Consider the following 23,427-nt stretch of genomic DNA (forward strand, 5'->3'; position numbering starts at 1 on the left):
TGAATGTCTACTGGAGCAGGGGTGTAGGCTGGAGCAGGGGTGTAGGCTGTCTGTCTACTGGAGCAGGGTTGTAGGCTGTCTCCTGGAGCATGGGCAGCTTCTCAGTGCCTCCATCCTTGAAGGAAATGGTCTGTCCCTCTCTCAGGAGCCGTCAGTTGCCAATAGCTCTTCAGCTACTGTGGGACTTTATGACATTCTCCTGCCACCGCTCCAGTCACCCCAAACCAGAGGTTTCTTTTGGCTTGTTTTGTGCAGGTCTTGTACAAGCTGCACAGTCACTTTGAACTTGCATGTGCAACAGCCCTGTCTTGTTTGAAAGACATGATTTAGCTGCAGCAACCCACCATCTGGCTGCAGTAACCCACCATCTGGCTGCAGTAACCCACCATCTCCTGCACAAACACTCTTTGCTCCCTTTCTATTGGGATTACACCTGAGCCTTGGAAAGTGACAATGTGTTATAAATGTCCTATTTAGGGAAAAGCACTTCAAAGACTTTTACTCTTTTTAAAATTCTAAAAATATGCTTATTTCCAATGGGAAACAGAAAGAAAAAAAAACAGAAAGTTCACCTGAAACAAAATACTGTCACTATTTATGTGTAAAATAAGACATCACTCTCTTAAGTTATTTACTTATATTTTTTTTATCTAGGCATATAGATACACATAATTTTTATGCACAAAGTCCTAGTTTTATTAAGCCCATCTGTCAAAGACTTCCTAAAATTCAATCCTTATTCTTTTGTTTCCCCTGAGATGGCATTTGAGCAGAGCGATATATTTTGTTCATATATTACCTTATATGACCAGAGAACAAGGATACAAATACTTGACCAGACAATGCTAGCACACGCCTTTTATCCCAGCACTCGGGAGACGGAGACAGGTCGATCTCCATGAGTTTGAGACCAGCCTGGTTGACAGATTGAGTTCCAGGACAGGCTTCAAAAAGCTACAGAGAAATCCTGTCTTGAAATACCAAAAAACCAACCAACCAACCAACCAACCAACCAACCAACCAACCAAACAAACAAACAAGAACAGTTGTGTCATGAAGAAAGGCACTGGAGGTATGAAGTAGTGGTCACACGCTTTCAGAGCATAATATTTCTCCAGGCTTTGGTGAAAACTTGGCCTTGCTTTTCTGGTAAAAGTTCAAATAGACCAAAGAGGATTTTTCTCTTTTAGGACTGGGTATTGAATTCAGGCAAGCACTCTACCATCAAGCTACGTCTTTAATTCTCTGTGAACTGTTTCAGACAGGGTTTCATCCATTCAGACCTTGTACTGTGATCCTCCAGTGAGAGTGCCCTGTAGCTGGGCCTCTCATTACACCAAGCCTGGGCAACACTGACTTACCATGCTGCTAGTACACATGTAGGTTCGGAGGCTGCATTGCGAGCAAATTTTCTTAATATTTTGAAGCCACCTTTCTGATTCTATGTAAGTCACAAATCAGAGAGGCTTACTGAAATAATTCAATAACAACAGTCTTCTTGGCCATCTATTTCATGTGCTGGGTCGATGGAGGAGGGTCATCTATGTGTCACTTTCATTGGTCAATAAAGAAACTGCCGTGGGCCTTTGATAGGACAGAAAATTAGGTAGGCAGAATAAACAGAACTGAATGCTGGGAGAAAGAAAGCATAGTCGGGCAGATACCATAGCTCTCCTCTCCGAGATGGATGCAGATTAAGGTCCTTCCCAGTAAGACACGTGGTGCTACACAGATTATTAGAAATGGGTTAATCAAAATGTGAGAATTAGCCAATAAGAGGCTGGAACGAATGGGCCAGGCAGTGTTTAAAAGAATACAGTTTCAGTGTAATTGTTTCGGGTAAAGCTAGCCGGTGGTGGGAAGCAGCCCGCCATTCCTACTTCTACACTGGGTAAACGCACCAGGCCATCAGTGCATTTCCTAGATACAGGCGGGACTCTTACGCAGTTGTTACGAGGGAGAGAGCATGTGTCAGCATTTTCAGCATGTTGTCTTAGCACCCAGGCACAGTGCTAGCATTTTTAGCATCTGACGAACCTCATCCTGACTCGTGCTAGGATGCTGGTGCAAGGTTTCTTACACAATAGGAGCTTCCTGGCTTTTTACTGTGATGATGTCAGGGGATAATGGAAACATGGCATTTTCTCTACCCCCATGGAATTTTCCCCTTATTATACATAAGACCCAAACTTGACTATATATATATATATATATATATATATATATTACACATTATTGATGTCAACAAAATAGATTTGTTAGAAATGACATTTATAGTGCAGGTTTTCTTATAGGAAGTTGTATTCCCATCCCAATTAATTGAAAAACATTTATTATCCCCCACATGTGTGTGCATGTTTGTGTGTGTATGTGTGTATCATAGAACACATCCGGAGATCAGAGGGCAGCTTTGTGGAATTTATTCTTTCCTTTCACCTTTATATAGATTCCAGGGATTGAGCTCAGATTGTCAGGTTTGAGCAACAAGAACCTAAACACCTGCTTAGTTCTTCTTGGCACCCTCCCTTTTTATAGGAATGACAAATTCTTCTTAAATTTAATTTTTGTTTGACAGTTACATATACTTACATATTGAATTTTAGTTATTTTTCCCAGCCCCCCTTCATACCATAGTATAAGATTTCAAAGTTCCCCATTATTCAATATTTAAAACTCCTCTGGTCCCTTATAGTAGTGATAGTACAAAATATTCCCCAAATGCACTTTGTAGCACGATACTAACAAAAGACCCTCAAAAGAGTGAATTTCCATGCTGACTTTCAATTCCACAGCTAAGAAAACTTAACTTGAGCATAGGAACGTTAAGAAATCTGTCCATAGTTGTAGGTAGATCTAGGACTTCACTTTTTAGGAAATGTGGCTTATATCTAACTGCTGAGTTCTCATCTATTTGTCAGCGTCTTCTACTTTCTCGCTCCTTTGGAGTTAGAGGATCTTGCCGGTGTGTGTTCTAGCTAATGCCCTTCTGAACGCTGGTTGCATCTGTGTCTAAAATCTGCCGTGCCTTTACTCCTGTTTCTCATGTCATCAAGCATCGGGGCCCAATATCTGAACCGTCCTTGCTTTCGCTTGTGGACATGCAGTGTGACAACTTCCTGCAGTGAATGGCATTCCTTTCTGTGAGCAATAAGGACATAGCTCGCTGCCTCCCCAGCTCCAGACTCTGACTCGAGCCTTTGTGGTTTGCTTCAGGCTCACACATTTCTCATATTTTAACTGAATCTTAATTTTCTGACTTCCTTAGCTGTTTCTCCTTCTCTGGTTATGATTCTTTCTCACATCTGTTTCCAACCCTAATTTATAAACCCCAAGGCAAGCACAGGTTAAATAAAGCATCACTGTAGAGTTTTCCTCATTTTAGGTGAATCTGTTTTATCGGCTATTCTTTATCCTGAGAATCATGATACTAATGTGTGTAACTTTCTCATTAGCAATGAACTAAACATTATTACTGGTCCATAGAGCTGATTTAATAGTGAGAGGTATCTTTGGCTAAACTGATGCTTCTATTTAAAATGCTTTAGAATTTCTTGTATATCCACAAAAATAAAGATAAAATTTTAGTAATATATATCTTCACGAAGTTCTTGCTTCTCTTTCAGTTGCTAATAGATGAAAAACTAGAAGACTGTGATATATAATGCCTAAAGGGAAGCACTTCCTTTAAATTATTTTAAATACATATTTTTTCTTTTCTTAAATATGTTTTAGTTGATATATTAATACATTAATTTCCTTCATTCCCTTTTTCTCTCCCACCAATCCCAACCACCCCGCCTGAAGCCCTGCCTTGACCCCACATCTCTGACATTGGTAGCCACTTTTTCTTTGATTATTATTGTTGCATACCCTTATATATATTTATATCCATATATATGTATGCTTTAGGCTCACTGAATGAGTTTGCTCCCTATGAGTGTCCTGATAGTGTCTTCTTCATCTGAACCAGCAATAACAACACCTTAAGATTTTAAATTTTTTTTCCTAAAAGGTTTGTTTCATTTATGCATCTGTGTTCAATTGTGGACCTGCCATATAGGTGTGAGTGTCTGAAGAAGACCAGAAGAGGGCATCAGATCACTTGGGAATGTAGTTACTGGTGGTTGTGAGCTACCCCATGAGGGTGTTGGGATATGGACTTGGGTCCTTTGGAAGAGCAGTAAGCACTCTTAATTGTTGGGATATCTCTCCAGCAAAAGAATTTAGATATTCTTAATAGAAAAGTTAGTTTTCAATTATTAGAAACTTCAGCAAGCAAAAGAACATGGACAAAATTTTACAACAGCATAAAAATGATTTTCTGTTACTAATCAAAAAAATACATATGGCTATTTCAGAAGAACATTAAAATATGCAGATGCTTGTGTGTGTGTGTGAAAAAGAGAGAGAGAGAGAGAGAGAGAGAGAGAGAGAGAGAGAGAGAGAGAGAGAGAAAGAGAGAGAGATATTAAGATTTTTTTTTCTGTTGATGTGTGTTTTGGCAGATGGGGAAGATAATGCGTGGACCATTCATGAAATTTGTAGCACATGCAGCCTCCTTCACCATTTTCCTGGGGCTGCTTGTCATGAATGCAGCTGACAGATTTGAAGGCACCAAGCTCCTCCCTAATGAAACCAGCACAGATAATGCAAGACAGCTGTTCAGGATGAAAACATCCTGCTTCTCATGGATGGAGATGCTCATTATATCCTGGGTAATAGGTAAAGACTGATTTTCTGTCTTGTTCCTTTTTGCAGCCTTAGCAATCAGACTGAATCATGCTGATTCGTCCACACAATCAGTTATACAAATGTATGCAGCAGGAAACAGAGTTCCATGCACGGTGACTTTCTTTGTGATCTTACACAGTTGCTATGGTGCCCTTATTACTAACGTCATTCTTTTTATATGCCCTGTGATAATTGCGTTCTCTCCCCCAAAAAGGAAGAAAATCAGCATGCCACTATTAACCAAACCCACCACCAATAAGCAAAGCATCCTATGTGCAGTTTGGGATAGCTTTGAGTTCAAACTTGAAAGCAACCTTGTCATTTTATGTTGGGATTAAGCGAAATTAAAACTAGTAGCCACTCATTTGGACTGAAAATGTGTTATGTACAGGGAATTATTCAAAGCCCTTGACTTACATCAGGCCACGCAGTCTTTCTGTACCTCAGATTTCCAATCTGCTACATATAATAGCATCTTTCTTATTGAAGTATGTGAACAGTAGGTAGATCACTTCCTCAGGTGAAAGGTGAGGAAGTCAGTTGGAAGCATGACAAGATTTTATTTGTCCTTAGAACCCGTTTCCATCTGAGGATTGCCACAAAATAGAAAGCACGCAAGAAAATATCTCAGTTGGATATTTATGAACAAACACATTCAACAGCTACTGAGCTGTCATTGGGTAATAAGGATACTGAGTTTAGTGGGATGCAGTCTTCCCATTCAAGGAAGTAATCTGGGTAATAAATAAAAGTCAATAGTTAAATATCATTCATGAAAAAATGCTACGGTTGAGGAATTGTTAAGATGCTACAGAAGTAAAGATTGGACATTGAAATACTAGTGAGGTGGGATGCAGAAGAAGCAGCAGAGTCCTCCCCTAAATACCGATGGCTCCTCTAACTAGGCTTTGAGGATGAAGACCTGTTTACCAGACTGAGCATTTGGGGGATAAAGACTCAGAGGTGTGGGAGCATTAGGTGATGAGATGTGCATCTATATTAAGAGTGGACCTCTTGAACCATTGTGAGCTTGTCATCGCTGGTGTCTGGAGACTTCATGGATGTGGGGGATTGAGGTGGATGGTTAAATGGTCAGAGGGTGATTTCCAATGCCTGGTGATGGGTCAGAGCACATTTCAGAAACGTTTCGGTGGTTTTGAGGTAGTAGGAGACTTGAAGGAGGGGTGAGCCCAGAGGCTGAGCCCAACTGCTGTGAACAATGGCAAGAGTCACAGGAATTGAGCATGTGCGGAGAGGATCTGGGAGTGTCTTAGAGCTTACCCTGTGAATAGCATGGTAATGTTGCGTGTCTACAGGGAGGATTGTAGATTAGATGGGGGGGGAGGATAGAGATGTCCGTGGTTAGGATGGGGAGCTTAAAAAAACTTCTCATTATATCTATGGTTAACTCTGAAATGTCCTAGCATTTCCAGGGATAAATGTCAACTGAGTCATAGGAAGAATGACTCCTGGAATAAGCCTGGATATAAAAAAAGTTCCAGAAATTCTTCATTCTCATGTGACTCTTAAGGCCTTGACTGCATGAAATTCCGTCAGGGGAACTGTGTAGAGTCTGAGAAAACTCAAAGGCTCTTCCCACAGAATCTCCCATAGTCCAGAAGGTGCACTCCATCAGCTGTCCATCTTAGTCACGTGGGGAATACCTGCTGCCGATTTCATGTCACTTCTAGGACATCCATGTCTTCTAGGCTTCTTCAGTCCAATGGATGATCAATTGAAATATTAGGAAGTAATATGACAATTATGTATGATTATTTTTTGTTTTTATTTTTTGAGGCAGGGTTTCTTTGTAGCTTTGGAGTCTGTCCTGAACTAGCTCTTGTAGACCAGGTTGGCCTTGAACTCACAGAGATCCACCTGCCTCTGCCTCCTGAGTGCTGGGATTAAAGGCGTGCACCACCACCGCCCGGCTCTGGTATGATTATTTTTAACTCTGTGAAGTAATTCAACAGCTACTAAATTATTCAAAACTTTTAAACCACTCATTTCATTGACAAGTTTCAAGGGAAAACATAGTTTCCCCTTGGTTTTACTAAAATAATGGACACATGATAGGACTTGACTTTTCTTTAACTCTTAATGTTCTAGTTTAATTGACAAAACTGGAAGAGATTTTTTTATCTCTATTTTATGACTTACTAATTATGATTTACTATTTATGAATAGTGAATACTATTTCATAGCCTCTATCTTATCATACTAAGAACTATGAGGTTTTTTTTACTATATTAATATAAGTAAAATGTATAATACAGGAAATGGAGCATAGGACAGGCTCAAAGAGTCTCAGATAATTATGATGATTATTAAACTTTTTGCTAGATAGTATCTGTTTTTATATACAGTAAGCATTCCCTATTAGACAAGAGGTATCTCTTTAGATACAAGACATAGTTTTGAAAAGAAAATAAATTTTATTGATAGTATTAGAGATAATGAATGCTCATTTAATTCTTTATCAAAATTCATTCTTCCTGTAATTTAATTTTTAGTATAGATTTGAATATTTTTCAATGAGAAACAAAAGCTGAGAATATTAAATTAACCTTTAATGCTATGAAGAAAACAACATTTTTCCATGGAAAAACTGCCCTCCTAACCTTTGTGCTTCACAATGTTGAAGAGAGAACAAAAGTAAATCAAAAGAGATAGTTATGTACATGCAAAATATGTGAGGTTCCTGGCTCAGTTTCTGGCACTGCTATTTATTTTCTTGTGTTTTTGTCTTGCAAGGAAGTCACAGAGCTTTCTAGAAATATTAATGAGAAGTAGGCTATGTCAGTCACAGGCCAGGTGTGTTACAGTGTTGCTGGGAAAGACTCATGGTTTTTTGTTTTGTTCTTTTTAACAAAAAGCAAATCTATGTGATTTTCATTTGATGAAAATTTGGAAAGCTGAAGTAGAAGTGGAGTTGCAAGTGACTGTGACAAGGCAGGATAACTTCAAACCAGGGTCGGTGAAAGGTCTAGCAGGAACACAGGGCGGGGCTGCATTGGAGAACTCGTCATGTTCAGAAGTCCAGGAATCACTTGTCTTTTGTGACTATCAGTGATCTGCTGAGAAAGCACAAAGCAATCTTGGGTTGACTCGAACAGGGTATACAAAATCAGTGCTGTCATTGCTCTGCTGCAGAGACCGTGGCTGCAAGATTGTCAAACAAGGGTGCTTACCTATCTGTTGTAGCCACTGTAGAGAGACTGACTCCACAGATTGGTCCTCAGAGGATTTGGGGGAGTGTGTTTTCATTACTGAATGTGATGGAAAGAAGGGGGTTCAATATTGTAACCTGAAGCTTATTCCATTGGTGGGGATGGCCATTTAGAGAAAAAGATGAAATATGCCTGGAAAAAGGGGCAAGCAGGGCACATTGACGCTCAAGCTGCCTTAGTTTCATGGGTAAGCAAAGCTCTGCAGAAGAAGAACAAACTCAGTGAGCACACAAGTGGGTTGCTCTTTAGAGAAATTCAAATGCAGAAAGAGCAGATACAGTCTCCACTGCTCCAGAGTACAGAAATAGAATGAGCACATTCTCTTTGAAGAGAGCGTCCTCACAATCTGGCAGCAGAGCAAGCCTCCCTCAGAAGTAGTAAGACTGCAACCCCGTGCTGTTTAAGCAGTGTGGCCCGGGTGGGGAGCTCTCTGAATGGGGGGAGAAACCAGACTTAACGTAGGCAATTTCAAAGGTCCTTAAGCAACAACCCAGAGGTGGGGGCAGCAGAGAGGCAATTAGACAATCCCACTTCCTTCAGGCTGAATAGCTCTGAGTGTTAGCTGTAGTTTGGCAGCTGCAGCAAGCTACCACTTATACCATAAAAAAAGATGAGGCAAAGGTACGAGGCGAAAAGGAAAGCTTTGAAAACTACTGGACTGTGTGATGTCCAATGTCCCCTTGGTCTGTGTACTCCTCTGAACCATTGTAGTCTTTGGTAAGGTTGGGAAAACCTGGGGACCACACCAAGAACATAGATGTCTTTAAGTTTTCCACCTTGTTCATTGTTTTTTGTGTGAATGTGAGTCTTGCACTATTTTCTGTTATAAATTTATATGCGCTCATACCAATGCCTGCTAGCCTAAAATTACCTAATGAGAGTAATGAAACTGTCTGCCGTAAGACCACATTCTCTGTCCTGTGCAGAGAAAAGCATACAATGTGTTCTTGAATAGCAAAGACCATTGCATTTTCTTCATCTGCCAGTGCTCCTCAGCCACTGGACCAACATGCTCTGTGATAGATGAGAGATGGATGTGGGAACTGGGGCAGGAGATGCTGGAGGTTAGGGGAGAAGCCTGCTTCTAAGTCAGGGTAGAAATTTCTTTATGAGCAAAGAGTTGAATCAGTGGGTGAATTGTATTTCCACATGGGGCTCCAGGAAGAGATGGGTTTCAGAAAGGACAGCATTTTAGTTTCTTTTTAATCAAGTAATAACTTTCAAGTTAAGAAAGAGTACATGTGAATATTATTGATAAATCAAAGAAGCAAGTGCTCAGAGTTCTTGCCGTTGTTTCTTCACGAACACCAGCACTGCACACATTTTTCACATATTATTTTATTTGCACATTGCAGTCTTGTAAAGTAAGCACATGTTGCGTTCTCATTTTGCAAACTACATTCTAAAAAGTTTAAACACTTTGCCAATGCCAATTATTGCAGAAAAATCTCACAATCAATGCTCCTAAATGCTGCAGTAAGGTTTCAGAAAAACATAAAATATTATTAATAATTTTATCAATAAAGTCATCCACTGTTAGTGCAGTGATACAATTAGCTACTGTAATTTCCTCTACTCTTTCAAGATGCTCATTTTAAATTTGTTCACAGACTGCATGCCATTTAAACCTTTTAATTTAACCTTATGGTATGTGTTCTGGTTCCTCAAGATACATGTGGAAAGACTTAACATACAATATTTACGCTGAAAGTATGATCTTTTATTAAAGAACATTTTCTTGTGAGTGGTTTTCAGAAGACGGTACCAATGTTAATGGTCAAGAAAGGTTCTGTAATTTGCCAGATAGTGGTGGTGCACGCCTATAATCCCAGCACTCGGGAGGCAGAGACAAGCAGATCTCTGTGAGTTTGAGGCCAGCCTGCTCTACAAGAGCTAGTTCCAGGACATCTAGGGCTGTTACACAGAGAAATCCTGTCTCAAAAAACTAAAAACAAAAAAAATGAAAGAAAAAAATAAGAAAGGTTCTGTAGTTGGATGCCGGCAGGTAGTTCCCATGATCTGTATAATAACTTACAAGATATCATAACAAATGTCTGCATAATTCCATTGTGAAAATGTGAACCCTTCCATTTGGAGTGTGTGGGTATGTTGTATTTGGGATATTACAGTGAACATATTAATTATTTTTCCATGACTAGAAATAAAAGATCACTGTGGTGTTTTTTGTTTGAGATTCTTATCAGTTTTGCTTGAGTGCTTTCAGGTTCATTGGTAATATTGTTCGACTGGGTTTCTGAGGGTGGAGAGATGGTGGCTGGAGAGGAAGGCAAGGGAATTATTTACGGAGTTGGAGTTGGGACTATCAGGTGAGATCTTTCCGTTTGCTTTTCTTCACAGAAGAGCTAAAGCAGGAAATCGAGCTGATATGTTAATCCTTTACTCACGCAGGCATGATATGGGCTGAATGTAAAGAGATCTGGACTCAAGGCCCCAAAGAGTACTTATTTGAGTTATGGAATATGCTTGATTTTGGGATGCTGGCAATCTTTGCAGCATCATTCATTGCAAGATTTATGGCATTCTGGCATGCATCCAAAGCTCAGAGTATCATTGATGCAAATGACACTTTGAAGGACTTGACAACAGTTCCACTGGGAGACAACGTCAAGTACTACAATCTGGGTGAGTGTATGTTACTGTGTAAACTACTGAAGATAAAGTGTTGTCTTGTGAAGGAGAAATAAGTAGTAGTCATTTTTTCCAGTTCATCCAAAATTGTTTATTGATGGCATCTGTATTTGAAGATGACATCATTATCTGAAGAACTGTGCTTTTTACCTCTGCATTTGATTTATCTTCTGCTTGGAATTCTTTATTAACCACAAGAACCATCTATCAATACTTCTTGGAACAGCCATTTAGTTACCAAATCCACTGAGAATTCCTGTATCATATCTTATAATTGTGTATTTTTCTGTTTTCTTTTTTAAATGAGTTTTTTCTGTGTTTCCCACATAAGACCGAGTGCCCAAAGAGCCAAGAAGTTGTTAGGTTCATTGAAGCTGGAGCTACAGGTAATTGTGAGCAATTCAACATGGGTGCTGGGAAAAATTCAAGAGCATCAAGAACTCTTTAATGCTGAACCTTTTCTCCAGTTTTCTCTCTCTAATAAGAGGGTTCACATGAGACAGTGATCCAGAGAAATGCCAGTATAGGATGTCTGTACTCTAGCCACCGTGCCTTCCATATTATAAAAGAATTCCCTTTCTTGCAACGTCTCCAGTAAAATCTCCTATTTTGTTTGCACTTCTGTCTGGTGGTGTAAGAAAGCAGATATCATATTGTGCACCCCCATCCACTTCAGTAACCTGTTGATTCGTTCACTTTTAAGACTCATGTGGTGCTTGAGTTCAGGTCCACGGACCTGAACAAGCTCTGTTAGTGGTGCTTCTGTAAGAGCAGCTCTCTGTAGTGACAGTGGATCAAATATGGCTTCTTAATGTAGACTTTATCTGAGCATTTGACAGAATGTTTGATGGCAGGAGTTCATCAGATACTTGTTTATTGAACATTTTCAACAACTGTGAAATGTTGAAATAGAGAAATGTCTACCTACGCATAATGGAAAGATACTTGACCTTAAACAAGAAAGGAGATGATTATTGCAAAACCATGATGAACATCATGCTACATGAAACAAGACTGGCATGGAAAAAATTCTCATGATCTCTCTTACACATGTCTCATAGGAGTAGGGCATGATGGTGGTTGGCAGGAATGGAGACGTGTGTGTCAAAGAGGAGAAAATGCTGTAGTTAGATATAAGCCATGAATGCTGGTTTCTGACATACAATATGGTGGCTGTAGTTAACCACAGTGTACATGGAAAATTTCTGAGACAATAACTTTTAAATGTTCTTACCACACAGAAACAGTATGTGAGGTGATCAATATGTTAATTATATTAATTTAATCAGTATGTCATGTCACCATATGTGACATTGAACACGAGTTTTAAAAGTTTATATTTGGAAGTTTTTACTTTTAAGACATATGAACTATGTCAAAGTAAAAGAATTTTTGAAGTCTTTTTTTTTGAAGGATTTTTTTCAGTGTCTCAAACACTGAAAGAGTTGAGAGATAAAGCAAACAAATGAATTTGGAGTAGAGAGGGATGACATAGTGGTGGCTGTAAGTGGTGCCTCTGTGGGGAGAGAGGTCCCAAGGAAAAGAAGGCGATGCCAACCCCTTGATCAAAGTAGACATGGTTACCATTTCAGATTAATAAGCCAGGGGAGGTACTTCTTTCCCCAGTGGAAAACTGACTAATAAAAGGAAATAAGTTTCAATATTTGCCCAAAAAAAAAATCATCCCGCCCATAGGAACTTGACTTAGGGAAGTAAATCTATTAATATTCAACTGGCATCGTTGGAGGCTTACTGTCTATATCACTAAAGTCTCCTCGTTATCTACTTTTGTATTTATTTCAATCCTAATGTTTAAAAGTTTCAAAGTATACTCAAAGATATCTATTTATAGGTAATACTCAAAATGCTATAAAAGAAACCATACTAATAAGTTTTGTGTTATCCTTTCCTAATTCCACTCTCTGAAAATAACCAAATGCAAATTTATAATCATATTTCCTCCTTTCTATACGCTATTTTGCATTTTCTTCATAATGATTTCTTAAGTGGTTTTTGATTGTTTAATGTAATATTGCCAGAAGAAATTATTAATGATTTATAGAAAAAATTGTGGTAAAAATAGACTTGTTTTATTGACCAATAAAAAGTATTTCTGGTAAGTTTAAATAAGAAGTATATTACCATCAAATGACATTATTTTAGTTCAAGCTGGAATCATAAATGCTATAATTTAATAAGTGCCAGATGTTTTAAAGCACTGTTCATATATTAATTTTTTAAATTTTGAAGGGCTGATGAGAGCCATGGTATCAGTACTGTCTCGTTGTTAGAGAGAGAAGAATAAATCTTAGAGGAGTTATTTGTATAGATTCTTTCAGTTGAAGATATATAGCTATCAATAGGGATAGAATTCAATCAAGTCAGAAGATATGGCAGACACTTGAGAAGGTCTTCAGAATGAAGACTTTCACTTGATTATATATTTATTATTCTCAGAAAATAATTCATCTAAATGAGAAACTCATAGGGATTGCTGTAATCCTTGTCTCTGATTTTTTTTTCTAGCCAGGATAAAGTGGGACCCGTCTGATCCCCAAATCATCTCTGAAGGTCTCTATGCAATTGCTGTGGTTTTAAGTTTCTCCAGAATAGCTTACATTTTACCAGCAAATGAAAGCTTTGGACCCCTGCAGATTTCACTTGGAAGAACAGTAAAAGATATCTTCAAATTCATGGTCATATTCATCATGGTGTTTGTAGCCTTTATGATTGGAATGTTCAACCTCTACTCCTACTACATTGGCGCGAAACAGAATGAAGCCTTCACAACGTATGTGGTCCTAGGTATTCTGATGATAGAATTTGCACATCAAATGGAGATGTGTTCAATAGCACCCATGTTCATTGGTTCATACTTTGATGCAGACACCCCCTCTAAGTCTATTTCAGCAAGATAGGGAGGTTTTAGTGTGACTTATAAGAAGACCAACATATAGAAATCTTCCTAATATAAAACAATGATAAAAAACATTTTTAGAATCATATTATATGATAGATTTCTCCTATACATACCATTATTTTCGACAGTGCACAAAAAGAAGAAACTAAAACCCACAAAAGCTAACTCATGTTCTGGATGTTGTATAAGGGCTGACACTGTTTACTAAGTAGCATCCACTGTCCTACATCCTGTGCCTTCTGGGCTTCTGGGGCACTGGGTAAGGACAGCTGTTCTCCTAGTTCAGTTTCCCAGAGCTTATCATTGACCAGATTGTAAGTAGCAATGGCGACAAGATTATGACTTGCATTCACTATACACAATACAGGTTGAATAAACTTTGATGGAATAGGTGTCTTAAATTTTAGAGCATCTATGTCACATGACAAATGGCATCTGAAAAGAAACCTACTGTTTTTCATATTCTTCTAGAGTGTATTTTTTCAAAAGAAAATTAAACCACCTAGGTTAAACATATGGGCTTAACTCTGGACAAATGATTATGCTTACAGCATCACAATTCTTCCTAGGGCATGCCAAGAATTTTGGTGCCATGTCTACATTTATATTGTCATGTTTCCTCATATATATCATTATTTTCTATTCATTCTGTGTGATAGAAGTACAGATGAACCAGAAACTAAAATGACTCTAACAAGTAGAATTTTTTATTAAGTAATTAATTTAACTATTCCATTGCCAAACCCACCAATCATTTAACTTTCAACATCCATAGTTATGAACTTACCCCACAGCCTTTAATGAGTGTCTATTCAATGCTAGCTGTCAGCTACGTGCATCATCTGCACAATATCACATCTTAGCAAAGAACCTAGAACTGCCATGTTGCCCATTTTGCAGAAAGAAAATTGAAAGTCCAGACAAGCAAATATTTTTTTCATGAGTATCTAATAGTTTACAAGGATATTGGAACCACTCAGATTTATGATGATGCTATTACTATGTATTCATATCTTTTCTCATATTCTTCTTTCTGTTATTTTCCCCCTAGAGTTGAGGAAAGTTTTAAGACATTGTTCTGGGCGATTTTTGGGCTTTCTGAAGTAAAGTCGGTGGTCATCAACTACAATCACAAGTTCATTGAAAACATTGGCTATGTTCTGTATGGTGTCTATAATGTCACGATGGTTATTGTTTTGCTAAATATGTTAATTGCAATGATCAACAGCTCATTCCAAGAAATCGAGGTATGAAATCTATACATTCTTATAGCCCACGCTCACATTTCACATATTTTAAGCATTAGGTATTTCTTAAGACAAGCCTCTTTGCCGACGCAAATAATTCCAATCAGACCAAATTAAACCAAATTAAAGGACGTCCATATTTAATGAGATGATCCTGGGTAGCCTTGGGAAAGCATATAGAGAGGAAGAGAGCGACAAGGGGAGACCACACAAAACCTGGAGACCATGTGTACATTCTCTGGGGGACAGTTTAAATAGCCTGTGGGAGTAGTCTTGACCACCCCTAGGGGAGGGTTACCATTGGGCGTGCTTTCTTGACCCTCCCTGGGGAGGGCTTATTCCAGGAGCTGGGGTGAAGCCCCCAGACAAACAATCCAGACTTCTTGTATAAAGGGGTGTTAGTGTGTTGCTTCTGACCAAGCAGTAAGGATCAGCTAATCAATGGAATGAAACACACTCTCCCTGCTTTGTCATTTCTCCACTTTCTATGATTGCATGATCCATGTTGGTCACAGAGAAGTCGTGTTGGTCTAGGAATGTAGAGAAGCCTAGCTTTACTTTTAAACACAATATCGATGAGCTATGCTGAATCAACAGAGTGTGAGGGACAGAATGGTCTGATTTATTACTGTTTGGTAAAATCTGAACTACTCTATCAAGATGAATTTTTATTTTTTGTGATGTTTTGTTGTTTTACTTTTTTTTTAAAAAAATAGCATCTCATGTAGTTCAAGTTAGCCTAGAACTTGCTACATAGCAGAGGATGGCCTTGAGCTCCTGATCTCTCAACCTCCACCTTCCGAGTTTATGTGCCATTGTACCTAGTGATGAATTAATTTTTTAGTCAACAATTATTGCTATCAGCAAGGTGTGATAGCCTAACCCTGTAATACCAACATTTGAGAGGCTGAGGCAGATGGATCAACATGAGTTTCAGATGAGCTTGGACTATATTGTAAAAATCAATTTTAAAATAACAACAAAAAAGGAAAAAATATTGTTTACAAATAATATAATGCTCAAATCTTTTTTTGAGTTACATTCAGAATTAATCCTTTCTCAGATTGGTAATGACTGTGTAAGTTTATATTCCAGAAGTTTTGATTCCTGGATGAACGAGTTATTGAATGAAGAATATATTTTACGGTGTTTTAGAAAGCACACTTGATATATACATTGTTTAGTGTTTAGAAACACATGTGAATTTGAGACCAGTAGTCCAGGAAACCTAGTAAAATCTGAAGCAGACTTCAGAAAGACTGTGTGGATTCAGTGTTCTGTGAAGCCTTCAGTTGGGAGTCAGGCTATTTGTAGCCATTGCCTCTTCAATCTAGCCACAAAGTTATAAGAACCCAATAATTCTGTTTCCGTGCTGAACAGCTGTGTCTATCTGTACAGGATGATGCTGATGTGGAGTGGAAGTTTGCAAGGGCCAAACTGTGGTTTTCCTACTTTGAGGAGGGAAGAACACTTCCTGTCCCCTTCAATCTTGTGCCAAGTCCAAAGTCCTTGCTCTATCTCCTCTTGAAATTTAAGAAATGGATGTCTGACCTGGTCCAGGGTCATAAGAAAGGCTTCCAAGAAGATGCAGAGATGAACAAGGTGATTATCTTGATGATTTATCACTATGGTCATAATTCTTCTTATCATAGTAACTACAGAGTCAAAGCCTTTTAAAGAGTTTTCCATGGATAAACCATGTTCCTCCATTCTTATTCCTAGTAACTCCATATATGGTGGTCCTTGGTCTGGTGACTGTTTAAAAAAGGCATACTGGACATTTCCTACCTAAAAGAGTATAAGAGAAATGAAATGTAACTAAATTGATGCATTGTCAGGTGTAGACAGTGAAAGTGAGAGCATTTGGGACCTTCTTGTGCTTCCAGTGCACCAAGTTTCTCACTTCTCTGTTAGTGAAATGTCAACAGTTATCAGCAGCTGGTAGAAACCTGGCTGTCCGACATAATATTTGCACCACAATGTTCAGGATGATTGCTCCCACACAACATGGGAGGCCAGTGTCTGCAGCAAGGGGCCTGAGGAAGGAAGTCCACGATTACAGATCGGAAATAATAATCTCAGTAGGCAAGGCAATCTCAAGAAAGCACAGATGAGGACTAGTGCCCAGCCAATAGGGTGGAAGACTTTCAGTATGTTCAGACATCATTCAGACACATAAACCACGCTGTATATGCATAGCCTTGGAGACAGGCATTCCCTGTACAGGCTTTTCCAGTGCATCAACCTAGGAGGAGAGGTATTCTAGCCACTTTCAGCAGAGGTGGATCAGGATGCTGACAGGTATGCAAAAAGTGTCTTTGAATAATTAATGGTGCTGTCAGTTTCTTCTTAAAGGGAATTTGAAAGGCACAAGAATCTTTTTAGAACATTCACTTTTGGTTAGAGATTACGGACCACTTTTGTCTCTTCAAAAATGAGAAGAAAGGCAATGAGCAAAAGTTATAAATAGCTCAAACTTGATTTTATGAAAGAACAAATTCATAATGATAAGATCTAGGCAGCAGAGCAGATGGAATTGTAGTCAATCAGTAAACTACTAATGTCTGATATTAGAAACTCAGAGTTGTTTCTAGACTGGTGGGCCATTGGGCCGAATGGTTTGAAGTTTCCTTCTGTCCTGCCATTAGATGGAAGGAAAGTGTGTTCCAATGACTGCTGCCATTGGCACAATAGTGTAGGGTGCTAAGTCAGGGCCAAGCTTCATGGCTAGTTTCCTTGCCAGCAACAGGAGTCAAAACTCCATCCATGTTGCAAAGATTGAATAAAATAAATATTAAAAATCCTTTGAAATCTCTAAATGATTGCGCATAGAAGTTTGGGGGAAGCAGCATCTATGGCCTTCCTCCAGATGGCTGATTTATGTGAATCAGTGGGTTAAGTGGAAGACAATTTACATTACTCAGTGTAATTAAATGTACAGTTGTCAAGTTTGATTAGAATTATAACCTGAGAAAATTTAGTGTTTGCATAAATGTCCAAGAACTTGGCAAAAGGAAGACTCAAAAAGTTTGTTTCTCTCATTAAAACATGCTGAGGAATTAGAGCAGGTAGCTTTGGCACATGGAATGAAGAGTCAGAAATGGCCATGCTACTGGACTCATTTTCTTATCTATCTTTAAAAGAGAAATGAAGAAAAGAAGTTTGGAATTTTGGGAAGTCATGAAGACCTTTCAAAATTTTCACTTGACAAAAATCAGGTAAGATAATACTTGAAAACAGAAAACCACACTTAGGTTGCCCAGGATCGGTGTTATCTTGTCAGGGAAAAAGACCAGCGTCTGAAAACAACATTATGGGATGAGTATCAGGGGTTAAAGAGGTGGCTCAGTGGTTAAGAGCACAAGTCTGCTCTTCTGGAGGACCCAGGTTCAATTCCCAACACCCAGTGGTGGCTCACAACCTTCTGTAATGCCAGGGAATCTGATGCCCTCTTCTGGCCTCCACAGTCAGTGGATATGCATAGACATGCAGGCAAGCAAAACAAGGCACATTTTAAAAAGTATAAAAGAAATAGGTAGCAGACACATTAATGCTATTAACAACTATTTTAACAACTTTCAAAGACTATAATTGAGTGTGTGCCTATATTTGTTTGTAAAAGGAAAGTAGTGCACATGTAAGAACTGTGTTCACATGAATTTGATGGGTAGTGAGGTACAAGACTAGTGAAGGGGAGAAGGCATGGGGCCTGAAGGTATGTTAACTGTGCTGAAGCTCAGGTGCAGAGTGCAAACCAGCGGCCTCTGTCATGCAACAAGAAATTGTTTGCAAAGGTAGCATGAGGATTCAACAGATATTGTGGCCAGTACAGTTTGTAATGAGAAAGGTATCTTGAAATGCAGCAGTCTCCTAATTGGAGACACCAAATCCTCAGTGATAAGATAGTTACTCCCTTCCCTGTCAGTTATTAGTCACAGGGTTTCAACAGACACCAAACAGAAACTTGACAGTACAAATAAGGAGAGAAATTTGTCAGGAAGGAACTAGGTTCAGCTGCACATAATAAAAAATCCAAATCACAATGGGCAAAGCAAGGCAATTGTTTTCGTGTTTCTCCTCTCATTTAACCTGCCCCAATGAGACAGTATGTGGTGCTTGTTAAGGGTGAGTGACTGGAATGCTCTTGGAGTTTTCCTATCATAGACACCAGATGACAGCTTTACCTGCTGTCGTTACATTCCCTGTTAAAGTGTGGAAGGGGGAATGCCCAAAGAAGCATGGCTGGCTAGCCACATCCCAGAAGCACCTCCAGAATGATTTTCATTATTCTGGTTGGCCGGAAATGCATTGTGTGGTCACTCCAAGGAAAGCAAAGGCCAAGAGGAGGCCAGTGCGTTCTGTTTTTAACTGAGTAGTTTATGTCCCATAGCAGAATGCATGTATACTCAATGTCTATGTGACCATGACTCCCAGCCTCCCAGCTTTCTCTCTTACCATATCAGCCACAAGTCTGCCAACCACTTCCCACTTTAAACCAGAACCTGGTGGACAATCTGGAAGAAGAAGACATAGGCTAGAAACTCTATTCTGATTAGCAACTTCATCAGGATGAGTTTCCATGGGAAGGATCTGGGCAGGAAGGGTGGGGGTGAAAGGAGGTGTGGATGTGTGACACACCCAGGAACCCGTGTGGCCTGGTGCAACGTGGGGCTTTACCTGCAGCAATGGGGGATGGAGTGAGATACTGGAAGCAGCAGGGAAATAACCTGCAGTCCCCACAGCAGTCAGCCCTTAAGATTGTGAGCAACTGGGAGAGTCTCACTGTTCAAACTGCTCTTCCCATTGCCATCGAGACACCAGACATTTCAAAATGGTACAGTTTGGGAGACATTGAAGTGAAATCAATAATGTCTTCAAGAGAGCTACAAGGTCCCTCTTCTCTCTGCTGAAGCTGCTGTGTTGGTTTGGGGGCAAGTGGAAAACCTCACACAGAATGATCTTCAGCTATGATTGTTCTCCAACTTGTTTTTCTTCAGACTGATATAGTTCAGTGTGCGTGTGCATGCACGCTTACATTTTAAGGAATTACAGAGTAACAAGAAAGACTGTGGCAGAGATAGTGTTCACTATCTGTTTGCAGCAGAAGCTCCTCCTTCTCAGCCTATAGTGATGTTAGGACAAGAACACTTTGAAGACACAGAGCATATTTGAATACTGTATAAGGGATTTCCTCATCATAAGGAAAGACAGTAGGAGTTATACTTAGGAACATTACCTTGATGGCGCCTTCCTTGTTTGTAGAATGTAGGCATTAAACACACTACTATCACACAGGCATTCGGAACATCAAATCAGCGCAGATAACGTGCTTATGACATTATCTGAGGCAGAGTGCAATACAGTAGGTGCTTAAAATTTTCAGTTATCATTGCAAGAGTGGAGAGAACAAACACAAGCACCGTTACAGTCACACAGGGAAACAGAAGTTGAACTAGATCTAAAAGTCCTAGAGAAAGGGTACAAACAGAAAATGAAAGGAGTCCAGATGAATAATGTAAACGGGTGTATCTGGAAAAAATAATTGGAAATAACCAAATTAGCAAGTGGAAAACAGCAATGATAATAGAAAATCATGCCATTTGGAAGCCACCATGCATTAATTTAGAAATGGCTCCAACATTGGGTATGCTTGGCGGTACACACACACACACACACACACACACACACATCACTATTATATTGATATTCCATATCACTCCAGCTAAGAATTTGCACAAATTGCATGAGGGTCTCAGGTTCATTCCTTACAGTTACCACAGTCTCAAGGGAAGACTGGAAGAAATGGAATAATATACTTAGTAAGGCTGTGGTGGGAAGGATGTTTGCTCCTCTGCACTAGGGCCTTCCTCTCATTCCTTTCTCTTGGTGAAATCCTTCTGGTCGTGGCACGGTAACCAATCCCTGGCCCAGGAAAGGGGTGTGAATGTCTAGGCAGCACAGGCTGTGTCTCAGTTGATCCAGTTGTGAAATTCGGGGTCAGATGTTGATTCTATGTCGATTTAGCAGCAGGAAGGCCGTTTCACAAGATGGTACACTACGGAAGCTATGTGGCATTCATATCTTTCCTCAAGACAACGTCTGATCATTTTGTGGTAATCTGGCAGCTTCTAGCTGTCGAACCTTTGAGATCTTTTCACTTCCTTGCTATGACTGTGTTCTTTAGTTCCTAGGTGCTTCTGTTCCTACAGTGACACCCTACCCCATAAAGTCTAGACACTGGGATTGGGCTGAACTCCATTGGGCTGGCTGCCTCTTCTAGACAATCTTCGTGCCTTCCCTTGTTTCCCAGGCCAGCCACCCCTGTAGAAATATGAAGCGGCGGGGCTGAGTCCCCAACACCCCAGCCGCACCCCGGCCGCCTCCGGCTAGCTTTACCCGAAATAATTACACGGACACTGTGTTCATTTAATCACCGCTTGGCCCTTTAGCTCTAGCCCTTACTGGCTAATTCTGATATCCCGATCAACCCATCTCTAATAATCTGTGAGCACCGGTCTTAGTGAGCACCGGTCTTACCGGGAGTGTATCTTCCCAGGAGCGGGGAGCATGGCGTCTCTCTGAGGCATCTGCTCCCGAGAGCAGAGCTGTGGAGTCTGAGCTCACTTCCTCTTCCTCCCAGCATTCTGTTCTGTTTACTCCACCCACCTATGTTCTAAGCTATGAGCCCAAGCAGTTTGTTTATTACTTAACCAATGAAATCAACAGATTGATATATGACACTCCCACATCACTTCCCCTCTCTTCACTTCCTGCTCGACTGGCGGCTAGACTCCCTTCCTGGTCGTACAGAGGGCTGACGGTGATCTGTAAGTTTTTTTTCCCCTTTAAATAAATACTACCCTGTTAATTATAATTCCAAACTGCTGTGGCATCGTTTGTGACTTACGTCTACACACCCCCTATGTCGAGGGAGCAGCGTTTGGAGGGAGAGTGAGAGAGGGCAATGAAGGACACATGAGCAGAGCACATGACACACATGTACAAGGGTCATAGTAAAGTCCATTGTTGGCTTTATTTTATTATGTTTTTAAAGTTTGACTATAATATTTTTCCTTAATAACTTCTTTATTGACTCTTTGGGAGTTTCACATCATGCACCCCAATTCTGTTCACCTCCTGGTCCCCACCCCTGTCCTCCCCTCATCCCTGCTATGCCGCCCACATAAGGAAACAAATCAAAGTAAGCAATCAAGCAAACAAAAGCAAAAAAACTCCAAAACCAAAACAAACAGACAAAAAACCCACAACAAAAACAAAACAAAATCCACAACAGAAAAATCTGTTTACTTCTCCTTCTTTCCTGCTTCTCCATCACCTCTTCATTCATCCCCGGGGCATTGGAGGCCTCAGTGTGCCGTATAGTGTACCTCTCTGTCCCGTAAGTTTTCCTGGCAAGTGCTCATTGCAGTGAGTCACTGGTCTGGTTCAAGGCCTCTGGTTTCTGGTACACCACCATCACTGAATCCTAACAGGAATTCTTCTGGGATATCCTGTGGCTGCTACTAGTCTTGGAGATCTTGTGGGTATCCTTCCACAGGGCCAGTCTCTTCACCAGCTCCAGCAGATCCTAGATGGAGTAGATGCTAGGGTGGGTTAACCCAGGGCGTGGCTGTGGGCCTGGCTAGTAGCCGGTCAACTCAGGCCCCTGGGGTCACCCACTTTGGACGAGTGGGTGGAGTTAGCTCCCCTTCATGTGTGCCCTCAGGGTGAGTTCACTCTAGCCATGGTGAGGGATGGGGGCAATCTCTCTAGCTTGCAGGGGTCAACTCTCTTGATGTAGTGTCCAGTAGAGGCAAGGCCAGCTTTCCGAGGGCCAGCGAAGGATGTGGTAGGCTCAGCATGGTCCTCTGATTTCATCTCTCATGGTTCCTAGGATCTCCGAAGGTGACTCAGGCCATAGACATCCACACAAACCCCATCTGTAGCTGTGCCACAAACCCAGACATGGTCCTCTGCAGCAGCTTGGGCAGGGAAGACATCTTGGCTCTTGGTGGAGAGAAGAGACTGGTCACTCAGGTGGGAATGATTGTGGCCCTAACCTTGGGCCTCTATGTGACCTTTGGTGACAATGCAGACTTCAGCAAAGATCCCAGCCATGGTAGACCTATGGACTCTCCACATTGTCTTTTTAATTTTACATGCTAATCCCAGTTCCCCTTCATTTCCCTCCCCCACTCCCCCCATCCCCCACATCCACTTCTCAGAGAGGGTGAGACCTTCCATGGGGAGTCAATAAAGTCTGTCACATCACTTGAGGCAGAGCCAAGGCCCTCCACATTCAGAGGACCTAGCTTGGTCCCATGCAGGCTCCCCATGTGTCAGTCCAGAGTCAGTGAGTTCCCACTAGCTTGGGTCAGCTGTCTCGTCGATATCCCCATCATGGTGTGTTGAAATAGGGGTGGCAGGACTGCATCCCTAGCACCCAGCCGCCCGCACATGGCTAGCTTTACCCGAAATAATTACACGGAAACTGTATTCTTTTAAACATTGCCTGACCCATTAGTTTCAGTTTCCTATTGGCTAGCTCTTACATATTAATCTAACCCATTTATATTAATCTGTGTAGCCCACGAGCTGGCTTACCAGGAAAGATCTTAACCTGCATCTGTCTGGAGTGGGAGAATCATGG

At 40.4% G+C, this 23,427-nt stretch overlaps 1 protein-coding gene across 1 annotated transcript in view; it reads left to right on the top strand.

Moving 5' to 3' along the window:
* Trpc6 (transient receptor potential cation channel subfamily C member 6) overlaps window positions 1–23,427 on the top strand; it is a 120,821-nt gene that overhangs the window by 89,082 nt on the left and 8,312 nt on the right. Inside the window, exons 5-10 of the mRNA XM_005346789.2 lie at window positions 4,506–4,722; window positions 10,371–10,604; window positions 13,137–13,401; window positions 14,582–14,777; window positions 16,176–16,379; window positions 17,921–17,995. Of these exons, the coding sequence (XP_005346846.1) occupies window positions 4,506–4,722; window positions 10,371–10,604; window positions 13,137–13,401; window positions 14,582–14,777; window positions 16,176–16,379; window positions 17,921–17,995 (1,191 nt within the window). The remainder of the gene's footprint in view (window positions 1–4,505; window positions 4,723–10,370; window positions 10,605–13,136; window positions 13,402–14,581; window positions 14,778–16,175; window positions 16,380–17,920; window positions 17,996–23,427) is intronic.

This window comes from Microtus ochrogaster, chromosome 5 (assembly GCF_000317375.1).
Source record: "Microtus ochrogaster isolate Prairie Vole_2 chromosome 5, MicOch1.0, whole genome shotgun sequence".
Classification (NCBI taxonomy): domain Eukaryota; kingdom Metazoa; phylum Chordata; class Mammalia; order Rodentia; family Cricetidae; genus Microtus; species Microtus ochrogaster.